We start from the raw sequence: 21,649 nt of genomic DNA, 5'->3' as shown, positions 1-21,649 counted from the left end.
GTGGAGTGTGGATTTTTTTTTTTTAGTTTAAAAACATGTAGGCTATGCTTACTTTAATGCGGAACTTGGACTCGATCAATAATGACTCGACTCGGACTTGACTCGGATGAGTAGTGGACTTGACTCGGACTCGACTCGGATTTTTTTTAATGGCTTGGACTTCACTCAGACTCGAACCTGGACTCGGACTCGAGGCATAGTGACTTGACTACAACACTGCCAGATACCCATATAGTGGAGTATCCGTCCCAAACGTTTAAGAGCTAACAGGCTTTTGCTTGCAGAAAACCAAAAAGATGATGTGGATGATAAGAACGTGTTTTAAATGTGAACTTGTTTGAGGTGTACTGAAATTTCTCAATGTGCAGAGAAACAAATTAACCCCTCCTGGTAAAATAACAATAAATATTCAAAATTTTTATCAAAGATTTTTATTGATTCCTCAGATAATATCTGAGAGCAGCAGTTTCACCTGGGCTGTTGTTACTTTCTGTCTCTCGGCTCATGTGACCCACGCTGACTTGATGACTTTGAGGCTCCGTATGAAAACCACACCAGCTGCTGTGGGACTCCTTGCTCTTCTTGTGGCTCCGCCCCGCTCTTTGTGAGCCTTGTGAGCGTTCACTACAGGTTGCAAAAAGTCACAACACCTTTTGTGGCAGTCATTAAAAAAAAATCCCTCCGTGAACATAAACACCAAAGGTAGTAGTCGGAAAACACTGGGATTTGCTTTGCCTTTCTTTTTTAAGCTGGTTAAAGACCCATTTTAAAAGTGCATTTCACTTCGTGGACATGGGCCTAAAATTGTGTTTAAGCCTTCATTCAGATAGTTTGGATGAGCAGCAATCACTCAATTTTCTTTCTAACTCTCATTTCTGATATTTAATTCTAATATTTTATTCCACATCTCAAATATACAACAGTGATAATAGAAGACCTTTTCTGACTCTGTTGACATCAGCCATCTTCTATGGTGTGGTTTGTTGGAGTAGTAGCTTATCTGTTGCTGAGGAAACGAGGAAGCAACATTGTAAAGAGGATTTTGCCAAAATCCCTCCCTAAAAACCTAACAAACCTATGCAGTCATGTTGAAATGAAGCGCTAAAGATGGTTTTACAATCCACTGAATAATGAATTATGTCTAAAACCCCCAGAAGTGACAGAGGAAGTTCAATGACTGTACAATATACAACAATGACTTGACAATACAGAGCAGAACATGTTTACTTTTCACACAAGCGCTCATTTATTTTTCAGAGGGAACTTGGTGGGAAAAGTTTTTTATTTTTTTATTTATTAAGACTGAGAAAACCAGAACTCAGGGAACACAAACCAGAAGACGCACCACTGTGAATTACATGTGTTTTTATTGACAGTGAACATCAGAGCAGCTTTAAATAACTGAACAATGGTGCAGCAAGCTAAGACAGTTACCATAGCACCAGCATGACAGGAAGGTATCGCCTGATGAACGTTTTACACAAACATTGCTGTTGATTATTCAGATTAACGCGATCAAATGCCGTTTTAAACAGAACAAATAATGCCAACGTTAATTACAAAATCTGTAGATTTGATTAGCAGCCAAACTCCATCAGCATTAACAAGTTATGGGTGTGAAAAACTTGGAAAGTACCCACTGTAATCTGAGATGAGTTACTGGTAATACTTTTAGCCTGACAAGTGACATACTTTTGTTTTAATGTATGAGTTACTCCCACGATAAAATAATATAATTTATTCTTGTCTGTGTGTCTGACCTACCATTAATTAAGTCATAAATCACTGACGATACAGAGCATCAGCACACAGGTAATTTGTTGTAGAGCAAGTCGTGTTTGTTTAATGCTGCTGTAGGACATTTTCTAGCCTGTATTTCACCTCATTACGTCTCGCGATTTAGTCATCGGAGACTTTCGCCGCCATAAAACGAGACACTAATGTAGCTTTTATGGTCAGAAAGAGGAGAGTATTAGTTACGCTCACAATTTGTGAACACAAACAGGAAAAATAGAGCCCGTCGCAGGCGTGTTTATACCCTGAGAGGTTTCCCCATTTTGTCACACTTCCGCCTCAAGCTTCGCTGTAATTCACTGGGACTTTATGTGATAGATCAACACAAAGTAGTTCACACCTATTAAGGGGAAACTAAAGGAAACATGGCTTACACGTTTTTGAGACCTCTGTTTTCATGTCTTGCTGCAGATTCTCAGGTGGATTTAGGTCTGGACTTTAACTAGGCCATTTTAACTTATAAATATTCAGAACCAATCCATGGCAGCTCTGGCTGTATGTGTAGATTTGTTGGTATCTTGGGAGGTGAACCTCTGCTTCAGTCCTTTGAAGCCGCTAACAGGTTTTCTTCCAGGATTGACCTGAATTTTGGTTGTAAATCAGAAATTCTGCTTGTCTTAAACAGAAAACAACTTCCCTGTCTCTGCTGAAGATGAGTACTCCCTCAGTATGATACTGCCGCCACCATGTTTTACCACTCTGATCGTATGTTTAAGGTGATATGCAGTGTTTCCTACCAGAATTATAAATAATACATTCAGTCTGATCTCATCAGAGCACAATATTCTACATATTTGCTGTGAGCCCTTCATGGCTGTGAGCAGGACATGTTATGGGTTTCATTTAACAATTGTTTTGTTTCTGTTTAAAATAAGGCCAGATTTGTGACATCATGACTAATAGCTATCTTGTTAACAGATTTTCCCATCTGAAGAGTGGCCTCTGCAGCTGCTCAAGAATCACTACAGGTTGTGCCATACTTGTTCCATCTCCAGATGATGGATTACATATAGATTTGATGCCTGGAATGTTGTTTCACTCTGCTGAGTAAAAGGTAAAAAGGGCCGAATAAATAATGCCACATTTTCAAAAAAATGTTTTTCAAAATAAAATAAAATTCACAGTTCTGCATGACATTGTGTTAGTCTGTCACATGAAAATCAATGTAAACTCTATGAAGGTAATCGGTGCTAACATGATACATTTTGTAAAAACTGGACAAGTTTGCAAGGCACTGGATTTAAAATTCATATCTGATCAAAACAAATATCGCACAGCTTTTTAGTGGCCGTTCACTTGTGAAAAATATAGAGAGATTATTGTCAGGCTGACACCTTTTCCTTGTTTTTTTTGCATACATTTTTAAAAAAATGTCAAACAATTTCTGTTTGACATTATATGAAAACTCTGAAAAAGTCTTTATTCTGTTGCTTAAGATGAACCAAACAGCTGTAACATCTGCAGCTACTTGTAGCATCTTAGCTTAGCTTAGCATAAAGATGGCCACCCCCTTGTGAGGACTACATGCCGTAAACTCCTTCATTTTTTTTTTTTTCTGTGACTGTGGACTTGTTAACTTTCACTTCCCTCCACACACAGTTTGGGTCTTAAACTCTAACAGCTGAGCAGTAAATGACTTTTTCCCCATCAGTCAAACCAAAGTCAACAACATCATCCGCCCCACTCAGTGTGAGTGCTGCCACCCTCTGCAAATTCTCCACTCCTCTCCGTCCTCCACCTTGTCCTCACCCACCCGCTTGCTTTCTCTCCTATTTTAGTTTAGACTCTCGACTCCTGTCCTTCTCTGTCTGCGCATAAATGGATGAGAGAAAACAGGAAAGCACATCATAACTTTATTTCTATTTGAGTTTCTATCATCGTGTTGCCATAGTTACAGCTGCTATATAGATTGGTGTCCATATGAGCCTGGTTACTGTTTAACCTCCCCACCCACATTTGCCCAGATTAGGAAAATCAATAAGATAACAGCAGCAACACCGGCCTTACCTTGCTCTAACAACACCCTTCTCACACTGCGGCACGTTTGGGCTAAACTCCCACGTTTTACGGCTCATAGTAAGCGACGACAAAACGGGATTTAGAATTTTAACGCTCCAGAGGAAATAAATGACGACATGGTCAATGTAAACACTCAAGTCACTTCAAGCATGGAACCTCCATTTGGTGAGTACCCACTTTCTATTTACCTGCTTTGTTTGATGGAGGGAGAAATAAAGGGGGGGAAAAAGGCCCCCAAAAAAGTGCCGACTGGAGTTTTTCTATTCTTGTGGTGTTGTTTGATGGTTTCTGTTGCAGCCATTTTTTCTTTTTTCCTTCGGAAGCGCTGCCGGATCACAGCAAATTCCCGGTTATAGATATGTCGCCATTTGGGCTTGGCTTTTTCACACGGTTGTAATCCAGGAGGTGTGTCAGACGTATGGAGGCTGTTAAAAATGTAGGCAGCGGGGGAGAGCCTGACGGTCATGAACTGTATAGAGGTGATGAAGTGTGCGCGCTGAATCTGAGGAGGCTAAGAGGAAGATATAAATAAAGTGGTGTGTTTGAGAAGCTGCGTCGAGAAAATGTGAAAACATGTCTTCAAAAGGGAAGAATAAAACTTGGAGAAAGAGAAAAAACATCACAGAGAGGATGACTCTTAACAGAGGCAGGGAGCGTTTGAACTTCTTTAGATCCTCATCAATCACATCCTTTGCCCGTTACCTCTCTGTTTGTCTTTTAAGAACATTGTTGCAGTGAAAGCAAGCCTTGTGTGTACCACTGCCACGGCTTCCCGTTGGTGGGAGAGCGCAAGCTGTCCACCTGTGGTCGTTCATTCAGTAATTTGCATGTCATAGTGGGATGTGGAAATGCAAATCAATGCATTTTCATAAAACCTTGGACAAAATAAAAGGTTCAGAGACGGATGATTTATTTCTGAACCTAGTTGTGTTGTTCTTGTTTTCAGTTAGATCCCCATCACATTAGAATGAGACGACCCTGAGGTCTTTACAGGATCTTTAAGAGCATTAACAATTGTTGCAATGGAAAATTAGCTAAGCCTCATTTTTATGGGTAGTCCTCACCGTACTGTGCTCTTAGCACGCCTGTTTTTTCCCCCTTTGCTGTCTTCTTGGTCATACTATTACACACTGCTGCCACGGTTGTAAAAATTCACATCTCACATCCTTACAATTTACAGTATTTACTGGGCAAATGTTAAAGGTTTCTGCAACTCAATACGCTTCAGCCTTTATGAAAAGAAAGAAACCGCATCATTATTTTCATCTTGGCATCTCAAGAGGATGCGGATGGAGGTGGTCGGGGGTACAAAGGTCTGCATAACAAGAGGAAGCCATATTACAATCTGGCATAAGGCTGCAAGCCTATATAAATCAGGCACACGAAATGCAAAAATCTCTGTGTTGTTTTTTCAATCAGTCTGTGACTATTGTAAAATTAGACATTATAAAGCACTGCTCACTACTTTAAATAAATAAATCGCTGTCTGGGCTTCTTTCTAAAAGCATCCCTAGTATATTTTGTTTTTGAACTGCAGCCGAAGGAACATTTAACTTCTCTTATTGTCCCTGCATCAAGCCTTTATGTGCAGTTTGGAGGAGTGCGCGGCAGTCTCTTTCATATTGATCTGCTTGAGCAAAGGGGCAGTGGTGGGACATACAACGTACATATCTGTCGCAGCGCAGAGAAAGGACCGCTATTGAAGGCCTTCCTTCTAAATTTTATATCACGGTATTCAAGCTCACCCCGCCTCTCGCCCAGTGAACGCTGGAGATAGGCACCAGCACCCCCCGCGACCCCATGAGGGAGAAGCGGTTTGGAAAATGGATGGATGGATGGATGGTATTCAAGCTCTGTGTACGGATAACCGACCACTGCTGCTACCAGGCTCCTCAAACCTTCACACGGGTCCCAGATATGCTGCTTCTATCAAAATGATCCACCGCGCTCTCAATAGAGATGCTTTATGTGCTCAAACCAGTTGGCTAGAGTTACATTGTGAAAGCAAGAAGCTATCGGTCAACCAAAGAGAGAAATTGAACCAAATAGAGGAAAAATAGTCTCATACTTGTGATTTATCTACATAACTGTGATTTGAAACTGTTAAACTCTCGCTCAGCCTCTGTGTAACCTAAGCAGCTGGTCATACTCTCTCTCTCAGCTTTCTATTCACTGAACTGAACTCATCTCCTGTATGCAGGGCAACATTGACTGCTGCTCTTACTTACAGGGCCCCAAATGAGCAGCTGTTGTCACTGCATGACCGTTGATCTACTTTCAAAAACACGGTGTCGAAATGAAATAAACCAAATAAACGTCTGAATATTTGCATAATTTTTCACCCAACTGAACCAAGTCCCCAGAATATTCTGTTGTTAGGTTTTTTTTAGGGTTTCTCAGGTTCCTCTAGGTTCAAATCTTTTATTTTCCCTTTGGATAAATATTGTTTTCATTCATTCAAATCAGTCAAAACTAATAAATCAAGAAACCAGTTTTTAATAATTAGTTTGAAAGACCCAGTTGATTTCTTACAATGAGCAACTGTTGCTTCAGTTCGACTTGTTTTCATCCATTTAACTAGTTTGACACAAGCAGCAAGGAGTTTGTTCACGCGGCAAGATTCATTTTGTTTCACTGAAGTGTTCAGCTTGTGAAGAGTTCATTCAAACCAACACCCCTGTTCAAAAATGAAAGAAAAACATTTACCAAGGAAAAACAGTTTGGCCGACCAAATTAAAATGAATCAGACCCAACCCTTGAAAAATATTTGAATCAACCTTAATGGATCATGATAACCCAACAAGCTGCGGCACTATAACCGTTTCAAAAGCTATATAATAAGGACAGAAACATACAAAACTTATCAATTTACCAGTTTTTATTTGGGGTCCAAGAATACATTTAGAAATAATGAGATGAAGAGAACAATAAATCACATTTCTTGTATTCACGGAGAGAGAAATGTTTTGACAAACTTTAACAAACTCTACAGCCCAGGTGTGATGTCTCTAAATGCTGCTTATTAGGCAAAAACTTGTCTAAGGTGATTCTAAGGACAAAAACAGCACAGAAATTATTTGTGTCCTTCCAAAGAGAAAAAAGGTTTCAGAGATCTCAAATTGTGTTTTCTTTTAATTGAGTCCTCAAATTAATAAAACGTGAGCACGTTTTATTAACGTGCTCACGACTATAGCCTTTTTGTGCACACAATTTATCCGAGCACACGTTTTAATTATTCGTGGTGCGTTTTGGTAGATCGAGATCTCAAATATACTATAACGTGCTCATGTTTACATGTGTCAAGACAATATTGAGTGCACGTTTTACATATTGTGGCCACGTTTAAGTAGATTGTGCACACAATGTTCTATAACCATGTTCACTAAATTGTGCTCTCGTTTTAATAAATTGTGCCCTCATTTTTGTAAATCGTGCGCTCGTTTGAGTAAGTAGTGCACTCGTTTAATAAATTGTGCCCTTGTTTTACTATGCTTAAAATGAGAGCTCAATTTAGTAAAATGGGCTCACACACTATAGTAAAACGAGAGCACAATATAGTAAATTGTGCACACGATTTAGTAAAACGAGCGTACGATTTAGTAAAACGAGTGCACAATTTAGTTAAACAAGAGCACAATTTAGTAAAACGAGCGCACATTCTCTCAACATGCAAAACATTTTGCGATGACCCATCTAGGGCTCTGTAATTTTGTGCCTTCATTTCTTGTAATTTTGATGATCAAGGCTCACAGAAAATAAAAATCCATTTTCCAATGTCTTAGAAAATTATTATTATCTTATTACATAAGATCAATAAAAAGGATTTTTTTTAAAGAGAAATGTCAGGCTTCTGAAATATATGTCTATTTCTATGCAGTCAGTCGGGGCTCCCTCTGCGTGAATTAGTGCATCAGTGCAGAGTAGCCTGGAGCTGATTGGCCCGTGGTACTGGTGAGGAACCCCAGGTTGATTTAACAGCTGCCTTTAGCTCATCTGCATTGCAGGGTCTGTCATCTTCCTCTTGACAACATTCTCTAAGGGGTTCAGGTCAGGCAGGTTTGCTGGCCAATAAAGCACAGCAACACAACAGTCATTGAACCAGTTTTTGGTACCTTCGGTGGTGGGAGCAGATCTCAAGCCCTGCTGGAAAATGAAATCGGTATGTTCATATTCAGAAGGAAGCATCACCAGCACCAGCAGATGACATGACAACCCTGATCATCACTGACTGTGGAAACTTCACACTGGACTTCAAGCATGGATTCTGTGCCCCTTTACTCTTCCTCCAGACTCGGGGACCTCGATTTCAAAATGAAATGCAAACTTTACCTTTATCTAAAAAAAAAAAGATTTTGGAGCACTAAGCAACAGTCCAGTTCCTTTGTACACTGCAAAAATGGAGCTATAGGTAACTAAAAGTTTTTAGAAATTAGTGTATTCGTCCTTGATTTGAGCAAATAAGCAAATAGATTTGAGTAAATAAGATGACGTGTCAATGGAATGAGTATTTCTGACCCCTAAAAAAGGATAATTAGATATATTCACTTGAAATAAGATGATGGAGATGAGTTGTTCTTATTTTAAGTGCAAAACCATTTTTCCATTGGCAGATCATCTTCTTTACCTGCTCAAATCAAGGACAAATGAACTAATTTCAAGGAAATTTCACTTACTTTTAGTTCCCTTTTTGCATATTTGTTTGCGTGTAGCGGCTCTTGATGCAGTGACTCCAGCCTCAGCACACTCCTTGTGAAATTCTTGAATGGATTTTGCTTGACAGTCTTCTCAAGGCTGCGGTTCTCCCCGTTGCTGGTGCACCTCTTCCTACCACACATTTTCCTTTCGCTCAACTTTCCGTGAAAGTGTTGGACAGAGAACTCTGTGAACAACCAGCTTCTTTAGCAATTACCCTTCAAAGCTGAGCTTCCCTGTTTAGGGTATCAATGACTGTCCACATCTTCTGACCCAGACTGGGAGACATTTTTGCGCTAATTAGTTGATTAGGGTGTGGCAACAAAAGTTTCCTACATTTAACTTTATCATAGAATTCAAATATTCTGCGACAGAATTTGAAGTTTTCTCTATCTGTCCCCTGATTAACTCACCTACATTCAATGTCATTCTCCACACACACCTCAGTAGGCAAGTTCACTGGTTTTCATTGCTCTTTGCTAGTTCCTTTGATTAAACAGCATGTGCTGCATGAGCTGCTCCTACTGAGATTTTCCTCTATGTTCTCCTCACTGTTTAAAGAAATAACTATGTTTTTGTTACAGTCACTGTCTGTGGCTGAGTCCTTTACTGACCCCAAACATGATAATATAACAGAATGTTGGATTATTTGATTGATATTAATTATTATTATGTAAGAGAAGACGTCTATAAAAAGTTAAATTTATTTCTTTGGGATGAAAAAGTAGTTATATTTCAAAGGCCTCCAGGAAATACTGTATGGCAAGACCTCTACTATGGTAAAAAACTGAAAGTGGAGCGTTTAGGCAAACGCCATCAACCCTGAGACTGTAGTTTATTTTGACCGATAAACAGACAATAATTCTCCAAGAACCAGAATCTCAGTTCAGTAATTCACTACTACAAATCATTCCCATTTAATGCACTTGGTCTCACAGAGTACAATTTATTAAACACCATTGCACTGAAATTATTTTATTAAAATAAACAAAGGAAGAGACAATAGGCATCTTTACATGTGAATTTTTCCTTTATTCAGACTGAAACATGTTTGGATTAAAAAAGAAAAAGTAACGAGAAGACATTGTTTACATTGGCACAAAATCAGTGAATCATGACGTGTTTGATGCATCAGGTTTTACTCATAATAGAAGCACTCTGACATGCAGAGCTGTCAAATTTCCCTAAAAACCATAGAAGCAGTTATGGTTCCATCTGTACTAAAAGAAAACTAAACAAATGCGGAAGTGGGTTCATTTGGTCTTCTGAGCACCTAGAATGGACCTGCACCAGGTTCTAAGAACTGTTTTTGACCATCAAGGTGTTGATGATGATTTAAGAATTGTTTTACTGTTTCTAATAAAAAGGTCGAATCACCGAAAGATCCGTTTTGCAATGCGGATATAGCGATAGCAACTCAGAGCGAAAATAAATCACCCGTCTTATTTAGAATATAATTTCTTTCTGATTGACATGTTCACATGATAAATCTTTATTCTAGTCAGCCCTTCATTTCAGTTACTTATGTCCATGTAAACATATTGACTAATTAGAAAGGTAGGAACAACTGCAGCACCCTCTGAAAGGATTTTCTCACAGGTTTACTGCATACTCATCAAATCCTTCAAAACAGGACATTTACACTCACCGGCCGCTTTATTAGGTACACATGTCCAACTGCTCGTTAACGCAAATTTCTAGTGAGCCAATCTCATGGCACCAACTCAACGCATTTAGGCATGTAGACGTGGTTGAGACGATCTGTTGCAGTTCAAACTGAGCATCAGAATGGAGAAAAAAGGTGATTTAAAGGACTTTGAATGTGGCATGGTTGTTGGTCCCAGACGGGCTGGTCTGAGTGTTTCAGAAACTGCTGATCTACTGGGATTTTCACGCACAACCATCTCTAGGGGTATACAGAGGATGGTACGACAAAGAAAGAATATCCAGTGAGCGGCAGTTCTGTGGGTGTAAATGCCTCTTTGATGCCAGAGGTCAGAGGAGAATCGCCAGACGAGCCAGTTCGAGCTGATAGACAGACAACAGTAACTCAAATAACCACTTGTTACAACCAAGGTAGAAGAGCATCTCTGAACGCACAACATGTCAAACCTTGAGGCGGATGGGCCACAGCAGCAGAAGACCACACCAGGTGCCACTCCTGTCAGCTAAGAACAGGAAACTGAGGCTACAGGCATACCAAAATTTGACAATAGAAGATTGGAAAAACGTTTCCTGGCCTGATGAGTCTCGATTTCTGCTGTGACATTTGGATGGTAGGGTCAGAATTTGGCATCAACAACATGAAAGCATGGATCCATCCTGCCTTGTATCAACGGTTCAGGCTGGTGGTGGTGGTGTAATGGTGTGGGGGATATTTTATCTTGGCACACTCTGCGCCCCTTAGTACCAATTCTATGCCACAGCATACCTGAGTATTGTTGCTGACCAGCAAGGTGTACCTAATAAAGTGTCACAAATACATTCTTTAACACCTATGAGCTTTAAGCTCCTTTTGGTTCCTTTGTCCCAACAAGTTGAAACACTGTTTAGTTAAATTTTATTTCACTTATGTAAAAAACATTTTAAAAGGTCTCGTTTTTGGGAATAATCTTTCCCTTCTCATTGGCCATCTAAAAACAGAGAGAAATTTGAAATTTACATTTCTTTTGAAAATATATTTACCAAGTGGCAGATCACTTTTGTTTTTGCTTTTTTGTCACTTATTTATTTATACAATCAAACAAGTTTTTATATCATAGAAAGATAATTTGAGAATTAAAAATAGCTTTTTCATTATCATTCCCTGTATTAATCTAAAAAAATCTATCCAAACTAACGTGACCCGGGTGAAAAAGAAATGCGACCCTATACCTAATAGCTATTGAGGTATTTATGGTTGGAACAGCTTGTTTAAGGTCCTCACATAGCATTTCAGTTAGTTTTGAGTCTTGGTTATTCCGGAACCTTCATTTAGTTTATTTTCCTTTTTATAAATTTGGTTTTTGAACCTTTCAGAGAAGGATGTGCCGGTGTGCTGTGGATAATTGTTGCGCTGCATTGCCCTGTGCTGCCGCTCATGAATGATGGCTGGGGAGATTCCCCTTCCTGATTTTCTGCGAGAGAGCAGAACTCATAGGTCCATCAATTACGACAAATTGTCAGATGCTAAAGCGGAAAAGAAGGCTCAGATCGTCACAGTACCACCTCCATGTATGACATGTTTTTTTCCCCCCTTTTTTCTGAAATTGTGTTTTTACACCAGACCTAATGGGACACACACCTCTGAAAAAGCCCTACTGAAGTTGTGCCAATTCATAGAATATTTTACTAAAATCCTTGGGGATCATCATGATGGATTTTGGCAAAACCGGCCTTGGCATCCTTTTTGAGCAGAACTTGAACAAATTGATGGATGCCATTTTTGACCAGACTTTTTTTATTTTCTAATCATGAACACTGAATATGCGGTGCTTTAGATGTTCCTCCTTCTGGAGGAGTTGTTGATGTGCTCATGCAAAGGTTCCTGCAGAGCTTCATCATTGTTCCATGTTTTTGCTATTTGTAGGTAATAGGGCTGGACGATAAAAAAAAAAAAACCTTATCGATAAAATAGAAATCATATTGATCGATATCGATAATTATCAACAAATTAAAAACATATTTTAAGTGCAGCCCTGGCCGTTTTATGTTGTTGCTTAGTGACCAATTTGTAGATACAGAACACACAAACACTGAATTCAAATTTCAACCCTTTATTCAACCAAATTTTTAGCAAAACTGCAAGTTTTTAAAAAAGGAAAAAGGATGCATGCTCTCTGAACTCTCTGAAGGGAGTGGAGCTTGGTTCCTGGGTCTGTGTTGTGATTGGTTGTGAGGATGTGATGACTGGTAATATTAACCTGCATGCCTAGAAAGCAAAAGGAAGGAAAACTGTCATTCTATTGAACTTTTTATTGACCCTTTTTTCTATCATTGATATACGTCTATCAATCGATATATATTGTTATTGAATTATCGTCTAGCCCTAGTAGGTAATGGCTCTCACTGTGGTTCACTGGAGGCCCAGAGCCTTAGAACTGGCTTAGTGATCCTATGCAGACTGATAGATGTCAATGTTTTTCATCTCCTCTTGAATTTCCTTATATCGGTGTATAATGTGTTGCTTTTTCAGATCTTTTAGCCTACTTCATGTTGTCGGACGGTTTCTGAGTCACTCCTGATGTGGCTGATTAAATTAATTTCAGCTTTCCAGAAATGTGGTTAATTCATGATCTTTCTTTTCACACAGTGCTTGTTCTGGGTTAGCCTTTTCATTCTGTCAATTAACATTTATCACCTGAAAACTGCAGCCTTGGATTTTGTATTTACTCCAATTTTTTATTTATATAAAAATGTGTTCAATATCAAACAATCCAGGTGCTTTTTTTACCGTTAAGTTTATCAAAACATTTTTTACCATTCATTCCTCCACAGTCACTATCTGGGACACCTTTATCTTTACATAGTAACTCAGAACTTATAGAATAAACACAGTTTGGTGTCAAGCACATGGCATTAATAGCTCAACGGCCGCAGCAAGGACAAACTCCCAGCAAGGAGAGTAAACAGCACAACAGCCGTCAGATAGGCCCTCAGCACATTTCTGTTTGCCCACAAAACTGAAACATGGCCTCTTGGTATTCATCGTCAAACTAGCATCACAAATAGAACAAAATTTAGGTTTGGCAGTTGCAAAGCTAAGGGGATAAAAAAAAATCATCTGGGGTGTTCTGTTTATAGCAAGTAGCAGGTGTGGAAAAGGAGCCTGAATAAGTAAAACTGTAAAGTTCAGTATCATTGTGTTTTAGTTTGAACAGCTATTAGATGTACACAAATTAAACAATCAAAAAGTCTGTTTATATTGAATAAAGCCAAACAGATGTTGAAAGTGAAAGCCCTCCACAGACTTTACCGTTCCCTAGTTTTACTTTGTTTGAATTATTGTGAAGCAAAATGGGGCGATAGTTACACAGCTTCAACACTTTTGTAATAATACTGCAAAATTGCAAAATCTATTATTTTGATCACACTATTTATAAAATCGAAATGCATTTTTTTTCCAAATTTACTGATCTAGTGGAACTACAAACAGCTATTATCATGTTTAAAGCCTAGAATTAATTATCACCGGTAAACATTAAAAATTCCTTTTCCTGGAGATTTAAGCAATGTCCAAATATAACAAAATTTAAACCATTATCAGAGAAGATGGACATCACAGCTTATGAATTTGAGAAATTATTAATCAGCCCTCACTGCTGTTAGCATTTTGATTGTTGTTGTAATTGACATTATTGATGTTATTATTGTTCATACAATAAGTGCTATATACTGATTAGACAATTATTAAATGAACAGGAATAATTTGTAAATGTTGTACTTAATATGCAGAGTGTTTTGATGAATTGTGAAAATAATAACACTAAACTCTCAATAAAACTCTAATCTAATTTAGTAATTTTCTGATTCTGTAATTATTTTCTGCTGACTGTGGTTCTACTTCTGATCTTCTTAAAGCCCTAGTCGGTTGTGGCGGATGACTGTTCACAGTGAACCTGGGTCTGGTTCTGCTGGAGGTTTCTTCCTGTTAAAGGGGAGTTTTCCTTTCTACTGTCGCTACATGCATGCTTAGCATAAGAGGTTGCTGCAAAGTCAACCACACAATGTAAGCAATGTGAGGGTCTACTTTGGCTACATGCTCATCCAGGAGGAGTCCATAGCTGTGTTTCCATCAACATTTTTATGTGCAAGTGTCAGATTAGAAAAGATTGATGGAAATTACAAAATTCGAAATAACTTCCTCACTTTCACATAAAGTCTTTATGCTCACTCGAGGCGGTTTCTGGCATTTATGAAAAAGTGTTAATAACATGACATGGAAACACAGTTGCCACCAAGATTTAACTAAACAAATTGGTACGAGCCTCCCATTGGATAATTATGTTTTAGCAACAAGTTATTTAAGCCCAACTGGTGCAATGAGCTGCTTCTCATTTCTGAAACAGCCATGTGGAACGATACGTCCTGTGGTCGTGGAGAAGATGTCTGTCTGTTTCAGAAGGATCACATTATTGGCACGCATCAAGCAGAGCAAACATCTAAGGAGGTGGCAGAAACGACCAGAATTGGGTTAAGAAGTGTCCAAGGATAGTGGGGAACCATCGTCTATGAGGAAAAAATGTGGCCAGAAAAAAAAACCCTGAATGATTGTGATCAGCGATCAAGAAAAACAACAGCAGAACTCCTGGTTGTGTTTAATAGTGAAAATAAAAGCATTTCCACGCTCAATGTGAAGGAACTCAAGAAATTAGGACTGAACAGATGTGTAGCCTGAAGAAAACCACTAATCAGTGAAGCTAACCAGATAAAAAAGCTTCAGTTTGCTGGGGAGCATAAAGATTGGACTCTGGAGCAATGGAAGAAGGTCATCTGGTCTGATGAGTCCAGATTTACCTGTTCCAGAGTGATGGAGCTTCAGGGTGAGAAGAGAGGCAGGTGAAGTGATTTACCCATCATGCCTAGCGCCTGCAGTACCAGCCTGTGGGGGCGGTGCTATGATCTGGGGTTGCTGCAGCTGGTCAGGTCTGGTTCAGCAACAGTTATGAGCTCAGAGAACATCAGCTGACTACCTGAATGTACTGAATGACCAGGTTGTTCCATCCATGGATGTTTCCTTCCCTGACGCTACGGGAATATTCCAAGATGGCAATGCCAGGATTAATCGGGCTGGAATGGTGAAAGCGAGGTTCAGGGAGCAGGAGACGTCATTTTCACACATGGATCAGCACCACAGAGTCCAGACCTTAACCCACTGAGGATCTGTGGGATGTGCTGGAGAAGCTCTGTGTAGCAGACAGACGCTACCATCATTAGTGCAGGATTCTGGTGAAAAATTAATGCAACACTGGGTGGAGATAAATCACGTGACGTTGCAGAAGCTTATTGAAACACAGCGAGTGCGTGCTGTAATCAATGCTAAAGGCGGTGTGACCTTTTTTTGGCCCGTGTAAGTTCTGATGCAGCGAACATTTACCTCACATGACTGATCAGCTGTTTCCGCTGTCGGCATATTCCCACAACACACATATGATCGCTTTTCTTTCTCTACGTCTCCAGACTGCATGTAACATCAGCAATACTAGTTGACATGACAGAACAATCACAACTTTTCCGGAAAACTCCAAGCTAGTTTACTTCCTGTTTATTACAGCCGTGTGTAACGTCAACTTCTGACCATATTACCGGTGGATGGAAACATCCCTGACTCACATTCTGCTTTTGCTACTTTTCTTTTTTTGCAACATTTTAAAAATTCACGCCAAATTTGCATGACAATTGGACGGAACCATGGTTAATGTTGCAAGTCAGTAACTCAATGCAATTTGCTGTGTTTCCTTGGATGCAAAAGCTTTTGGGCCAATCTGAATAATAAACAGAAACTGCATTATTTTACAGCCAGAATCAATTGGGGTGGATAAACTGGACTTGGAATCTGACTGTATGATTCAAATTAATATACTTTGTAAAGCGCCTAGAGACGTGTTTGGTGCTCTGTAAATAAACTGAATTTCATTGAATCAGCGTAGGTATTTCTGATTTTAAACAAGAGCTGGTTAAAAACAACCTAAACTGCAGTTCTTTTGAGTTTGTAGAAAGTTGAAAATAGATGATAACTGCTGCACAATTTGCCAGTGGGAACCCAAAAGCTGCCGCAGGAGAGGGGCGGAGGATTGTTCAGCTTTAATACAGTATAACTGAATGTTACCACAGTAAGAAGTCTTTATTACTTAAAAAGGTTGTTCCTTACTCCACCGAAAGATCATTGACTGACAAACTGCTTCCAACGTGAGAACGAGTAAAGCTGTGGAAAAAAAGGTTAAAAAATAAAACAACTGGATTTTGATTCTGAAACTGAAGACGTTTCGCTTCCCATCCGCGAAGCTTTCTCAATTCAAAATGTCTGGAGTAATGTTGGTTACCAACTTTAAACAGTGGAGGAGGGCTCAGGTTTCAACTTTCATAAACTTCATAACACATCGACAGGTTTGATTCCTGCCAAGTTTCACCCTAATTCACACCTCCACACACGTGACCACAACATTCCTCCGGTGAGCCAGGCTAACGAGGAGCCTAACGACTCTCCATTGTTGGGGCGACCAGTTCCAGGTGAATCTACAGGTGAATCTAAGCTCTAACGAGGCCTCGTTAGCAGGTCTATAAATTTAGAACTCCTCACAACTTCAGACATTTTGAATTGAGAAAGCTTCCTGGATGGGAAGCGAAACGTCTTCAGCTTCAGAACAGAAGTCCAGCTGTTTTATTTTTTCAGCCTTTTTTTTTGGATTGATCATGACCTGGATGACTGAGAATCTACGCCGTGTAAAGCTGTGATTTATCCAAACACTGCAAGAAATAAAATCTAATAAATCAAAACTTCAAAAGTATAGGTTTCATTGGGAAAGAACATCCGCATGTTTCAGGTTGTCATAGTAGGTTAGGAGCATAGCAGCAATTTGTCCCCATTGACCTATTATGTGAAAGCTTACTAGCATGCATTATTGTTGGTATGGCACAGCATAGAGAAGGAGCATGGTTTAACTGGTTGGCGTAAACTTCACACCTGTCCCATTAATTTACTGATTTGTCTGTTGCTTTAACGAGACTCAGCATGCTAAATCAGAATGAGGCTGTGGATGTCATATACTTACATACGGCACAGGACAGACAGCATGCACATATTAATACCTGACAGGTATTTAGAGTGCATAAATCTAACATGCATGTTTTTGGTTTGTGGGAGAAAGGCTAGAGTACCCGGAGAGAGTTCAACTATTAATCTGGAGACCAGCCAAGCATCATCTGAATTGTTAGAAACAGGGCAGCATTTGTTCTCTGTAAGTTAAAATGTGATGCAAACAAACAACTGAATGGCCAGAATCAGGATTATCACCGTGCGCTGTTGAAAAAACAAACGTCTTGTATGACAATGTTAAATAAAAACATCATCTAAACATTACATTTACCAAATCTGCACCAAATATTAGTTTCTAACAGCCTATTTTGAGGCATTTTTACATTGTTAACATAAAACTGTTAATCTGGGTGCTCAAGACTCCTATCAAATCTCATTGTGACAGGCATTAGGGGATAATCCCCGTGCGCCCTTGCAGTCAGCCTGGGGGCCCCAGGAAGCAGCACAGTCCAGCAGCGGCGGCACTGTTTCTCCTGCCTGCCTCAGCCTGGCTGGGCCTGAGAGAGCCGCTGAGGCTCATGGGCCTTCGCTCAGAGCGCCGGCTCGCTGTCAGGGCTCGGCCTTCACAGGGATGTTCTGTCAGGATGGCACGTCGCATTTTAGCGACCCAGGTAAGGGAAGAGAGACCCGACAGATGTCCGGTTATGTGATTTTTCTCGGTGTTGGTGGACTGAGGACAGTAAATTGTGCTGGGTGTAAAGCGGCTGAAGGTGGTTGCATTAGTTTCTGGATTACCACCATTGAAATCCTGCAGAAAAATAAGGATTGCTTTGAGAGAAAGGATAATTTTTAGAAGTGCTGCTGAGCTCAGGTGGGTACGAAATATCGGGGTCAGGACCCTACTGTGGATTATAAAACACCAAGAGGATGTTGGAGAGGTCTTAATACAAATTCCAGAAATTAAACTTCATCAAAAAAAAGAATATTACAGATGACATATTTTTGGCATGACTGTTAAATGTGATGTTAATCAGAAACTGACAGGGTTGCTGTTGTTTAGCCAGTGTTTGTTGTCAGTTCTTGGCTTATTATCGTTGAGTTCACAAGCCTCAGCCTCTCTTATTCTCCAGATAAAGACTGGAGATCACTTTTAACAAGTGTTGAGTTTAAATTCTGGTTTATGAATGATTTGTATGCAGAGCGACTAGGGAGTTTTCTTGGTTTTAAAAAGTTTGGGGTAATGCACTGAGCATGATTTAACGTGGAGTGACACTGTGCGTCCACACGGTGGCAGCAGCGAACACTGATTTGCAAGTACAGTTCAGGTTTGGTCGAAGGAAACATACATTTTTAACATTTACTGACAATTTAGTTATCAGAGATTCGAGATAAATAATTCCTTTTGTTGTTGTTTTGTTGGTACAAAAAGTAAATAAAAAGTTTAGTATTAAGTCTGTAATTGTTTCTATCGCCACTTATCTGCCACAAAGTACTCCTCCCAGACATGTACAGGATGTACATTAGCCCACATTGTGGTTGAACTGAAAACAAAATTGTCTTAAAATTTCTCCCCAGTTATTTAAAAGATTAATTTTAAGCTGCAGCTAATGCCTGATGGCTGTTGCTGCTATCAAGGGCAGAAAAAACAGTTACTAGGCAGGTTAGTTTGGAGAGACTGATGCTTGTATTGTTGTTTTTCTCCTCACTCATGTAACCTTCTGATGTTAAAATGCTGTAAAACGCGTTTTTACAGCAGTGTATAAATATATTACATTCACAAGAATAACAAGAAGAGATGAGAGTTCAACTTTTTAGCCATTGTTTTGGGTTCGGTCTCTTAGTTTTAAATTTCAGTTCGGATTTGACCGACCTTGACGTTTTATACATTTTAAGGTTTTGATGCTTCTCTAAATAAGATAGCACTGATACAAAAAAGAGGCAGTTTTTTTTTTCAAATAGGTTCTTCCAGGTTGGATCCACCTGTTGAAGTTCAGTTTAAGTATTTGCTTTTTCATTTAAAAACAGTGAAACCATCCTTTAGTGCAGCACTGAATAAAATATCTTGAGTCTATCAGCTTCAACATCATTCCTCAGCATATACTTGTTGGATATACATGGAAATGACCAAAAGAAAAACAGGTTCTGGGCGCCACTTAAAGATTTTTTATAATGTTTTTTTAAAATATGTATAAAGTGAATTTGCTGCACCTGGGTGTCCTGGACATTTTGCTTTTTAATTTTTATTTATTTATTTTTTTCATTCTGCTGGAGCAACTTTCAGTTGATGACTATCTCACTAAACTCTTTAAATGTTTTGCTATAAATAGAAATGCAGAAGTTCTACATGCAACATTGTACTTTTCTACAGCTGTATTGCTACAGGATGCCTGTAGAGGGCAGCATGGGACATAAACATGGAGTAGAAAATAAGTTGAATGAAACCATCCAATCATGTCTATGAATCTATATTAATGTATAAAAGCCCTGACATTAATACTTCATTCAACTGCTGCATGTCAAGTTAATGATGATTTCCATCTGTTTAAGAACCCCTTTAATAAAGAAGAAAATATGTTTCTTCACTCTGATGATCAGGTTGGAGCGGCAGTGTCCAAACATTTCCGCTATCGGGCCACAATTGTTTAATTGAAAGCGTGCGTGGGCCAAAGAATGAATAAAAAGAAATAACATAACCAAACATATGGTTATGCCCAACAAAATAGGATCATTTTAAGATAAGGTATTATACTGTATTCAGCCTATTTTATTAAATGAATTCCAATCTTTAATGGACTAAAGTCTGCATTTGAGTAAAAGTCAGCCTATTTACTATGAAATTAAAGCGAATGTAGAAAGTGTGCTTATTAAAATACAAATGTTTTGTGTTGTATGGAACATTAAACAATTAAACATTCAATTGTAAAATTTAACTTGTCTATTATAGATTTGCTCTGATTAAAAATCTAATTGTTTTCCGTCTGCAAAAAGCCACCAGCGCTGGTCGGACAAATTCTTCTTGAAATTGAGTTGGAGGGCCGTACAAAATCAGAACAGGGGCCACAAATGTCCCCCAGGCCACACTTTGGCCACCCCTCGGTCAGAGGTTTAGATGTTGCACTAAAAGTTTCTGGGGTCCCAGATGACAGAATGACATGTGTTGTTTTTCAGGCTGAGGAGATTAAGACGTGTTGATTGGCTGAAGGACCCATAGAGATAAAGAGGTACTCAGCGCGGAGCTGCTGACAGAGGAGATTAGGACGGCAGTCAAAATGAATTCTCAGCAAAACAGAGTTAATGATTATCGAGCTTTATCAGACACTGTGATTGATTTACGTCAAGCACGGCTCTTCGTGTTTATTGATGCAATTGTTTACTTATTTGGTGCACAGAGGCTACCTTGGTTTATTTTTTCCTCCCTCTCTGTCACTGGATATGAAACAAGACAAAACAGGTTGGAATGAGTTTTACTCTGAGCAAAGATGTGTTTCAAGGTTGAACCGGCCTGAAATCACTCTTTAAGTTATTAAGCTTTAAAACTAAGGCTTTTTATTAGGGACTGTTCAGAAAAAAAACCCACTGGAATAAAGAGCAAATATACAAATGGCAGATTTGTACTTGATATGTGTAATTTGCATGAAAATAAAAACAACCAAATCATATATTTCCAATTGAACTTTATTTTCTAAGGCATAAGCACCATGTTGTACTGTGAAAAACGTTGCAACTGAACGGGCACGACTATTTTTTTTCCACCAAATAGTAATTATTGAGGGGAAAAAAATAACAAAAACAAGATGGGATTTTGAATGATCAAATTTTCTTCAGTATGTTTATTTAAATTCTATTTTTTAAATATAAGTTATATTAGCCGAAGGACAAAAATACAACTGATTCAGAATATTCCACTCAATTTTAATGCAAAATCTGTAAAAACATGATATTTGGTTGAAAGGCCTCTGAAGCAAAATAGTGTGTGTTGCTCTATAGAATACAAGCTGCAGCATCTACTGACTAAATTGGCAAAATAAATGAAAGGAAATTAAATTTTTCAACTGAAAACTGTCTCCATTAGCTTAAACCACAGCACAGCTGACAATCCTCCACTGGCACAAAATAAATGCTATCCACCGCTGAGCCACAGGGGCTTGCATAAGCTGGCTTATTTGCAGATAGTCATCTGTTGACAAGGTCTTTGCCATGACGCTCCACTCACCTATCTCCTCCATCTCCTGCAACAACCTCTTTCTGCCGGCCTCAAATCTGCTGCAGGCAGCACATCGTCTCCCTCTGTTTTACTCTTATCAACATCAACACGGTCCTGGATGTGCCGTACATTTCCACTGAGTCGCAGATCTCTCAGAAACAATCCCCCGAAAACGAGGCAGAGCACGCTCCTCGTGTCCTCATCTC

At 39.2% G+C, this 21,649-nt stretch overlaps 1 protein-coding gene across 2 annotated transcripts in view; it reads left to right on the top strand.

Annotated features, from left to right (window-relative positions):
• The first annotated feature begins 3,828 nt into the window (after positions 1 to 3,828).
• hnf4a (hepatocyte nuclear factor 4, alpha) overlaps positions 3,829 to 21,649 on the top strand; it is a 36,979-nt gene continuing 19,158 nt past the window's right edge. The window contains exon 1 of one of the 2 annotated variants that reach the window (XM_036142049.1): positions 3,829 to 3,978. In XM_036142049.1, the coding sequence (XP_035997942.1) occupies positions 3,930 to 3,978 (49 nt within the window). In that variant the 5' untranslated portion in view covers positions 3,829 to 3,929. Of the gene's footprint in view, positions 3,979 to 17,696; positions 17,911 to 21,649 lie in introns of those variants that run through there. The other variant, XM_036142058.1, reaches the window with a different exon arrangement.

Source organism: Fundulus heteroclitus, chromosome 1 (assembly GCF_011125445.2).
Source record: "Fundulus heteroclitus isolate FHET01 chromosome 1, MU-UCD_Fhet_4.1, whole genome shotgun sequence".
In the NCBI taxonomy this organism is placed as follows: Eukaryota; Metazoa; Chordata; class Actinopteri; order Cyprinodontiformes; family Fundulidae; genus Fundulus; species Fundulus heteroclitus.
This window is presented reverse-complemented; position numbering and strand designations above follow the sequence as displayed.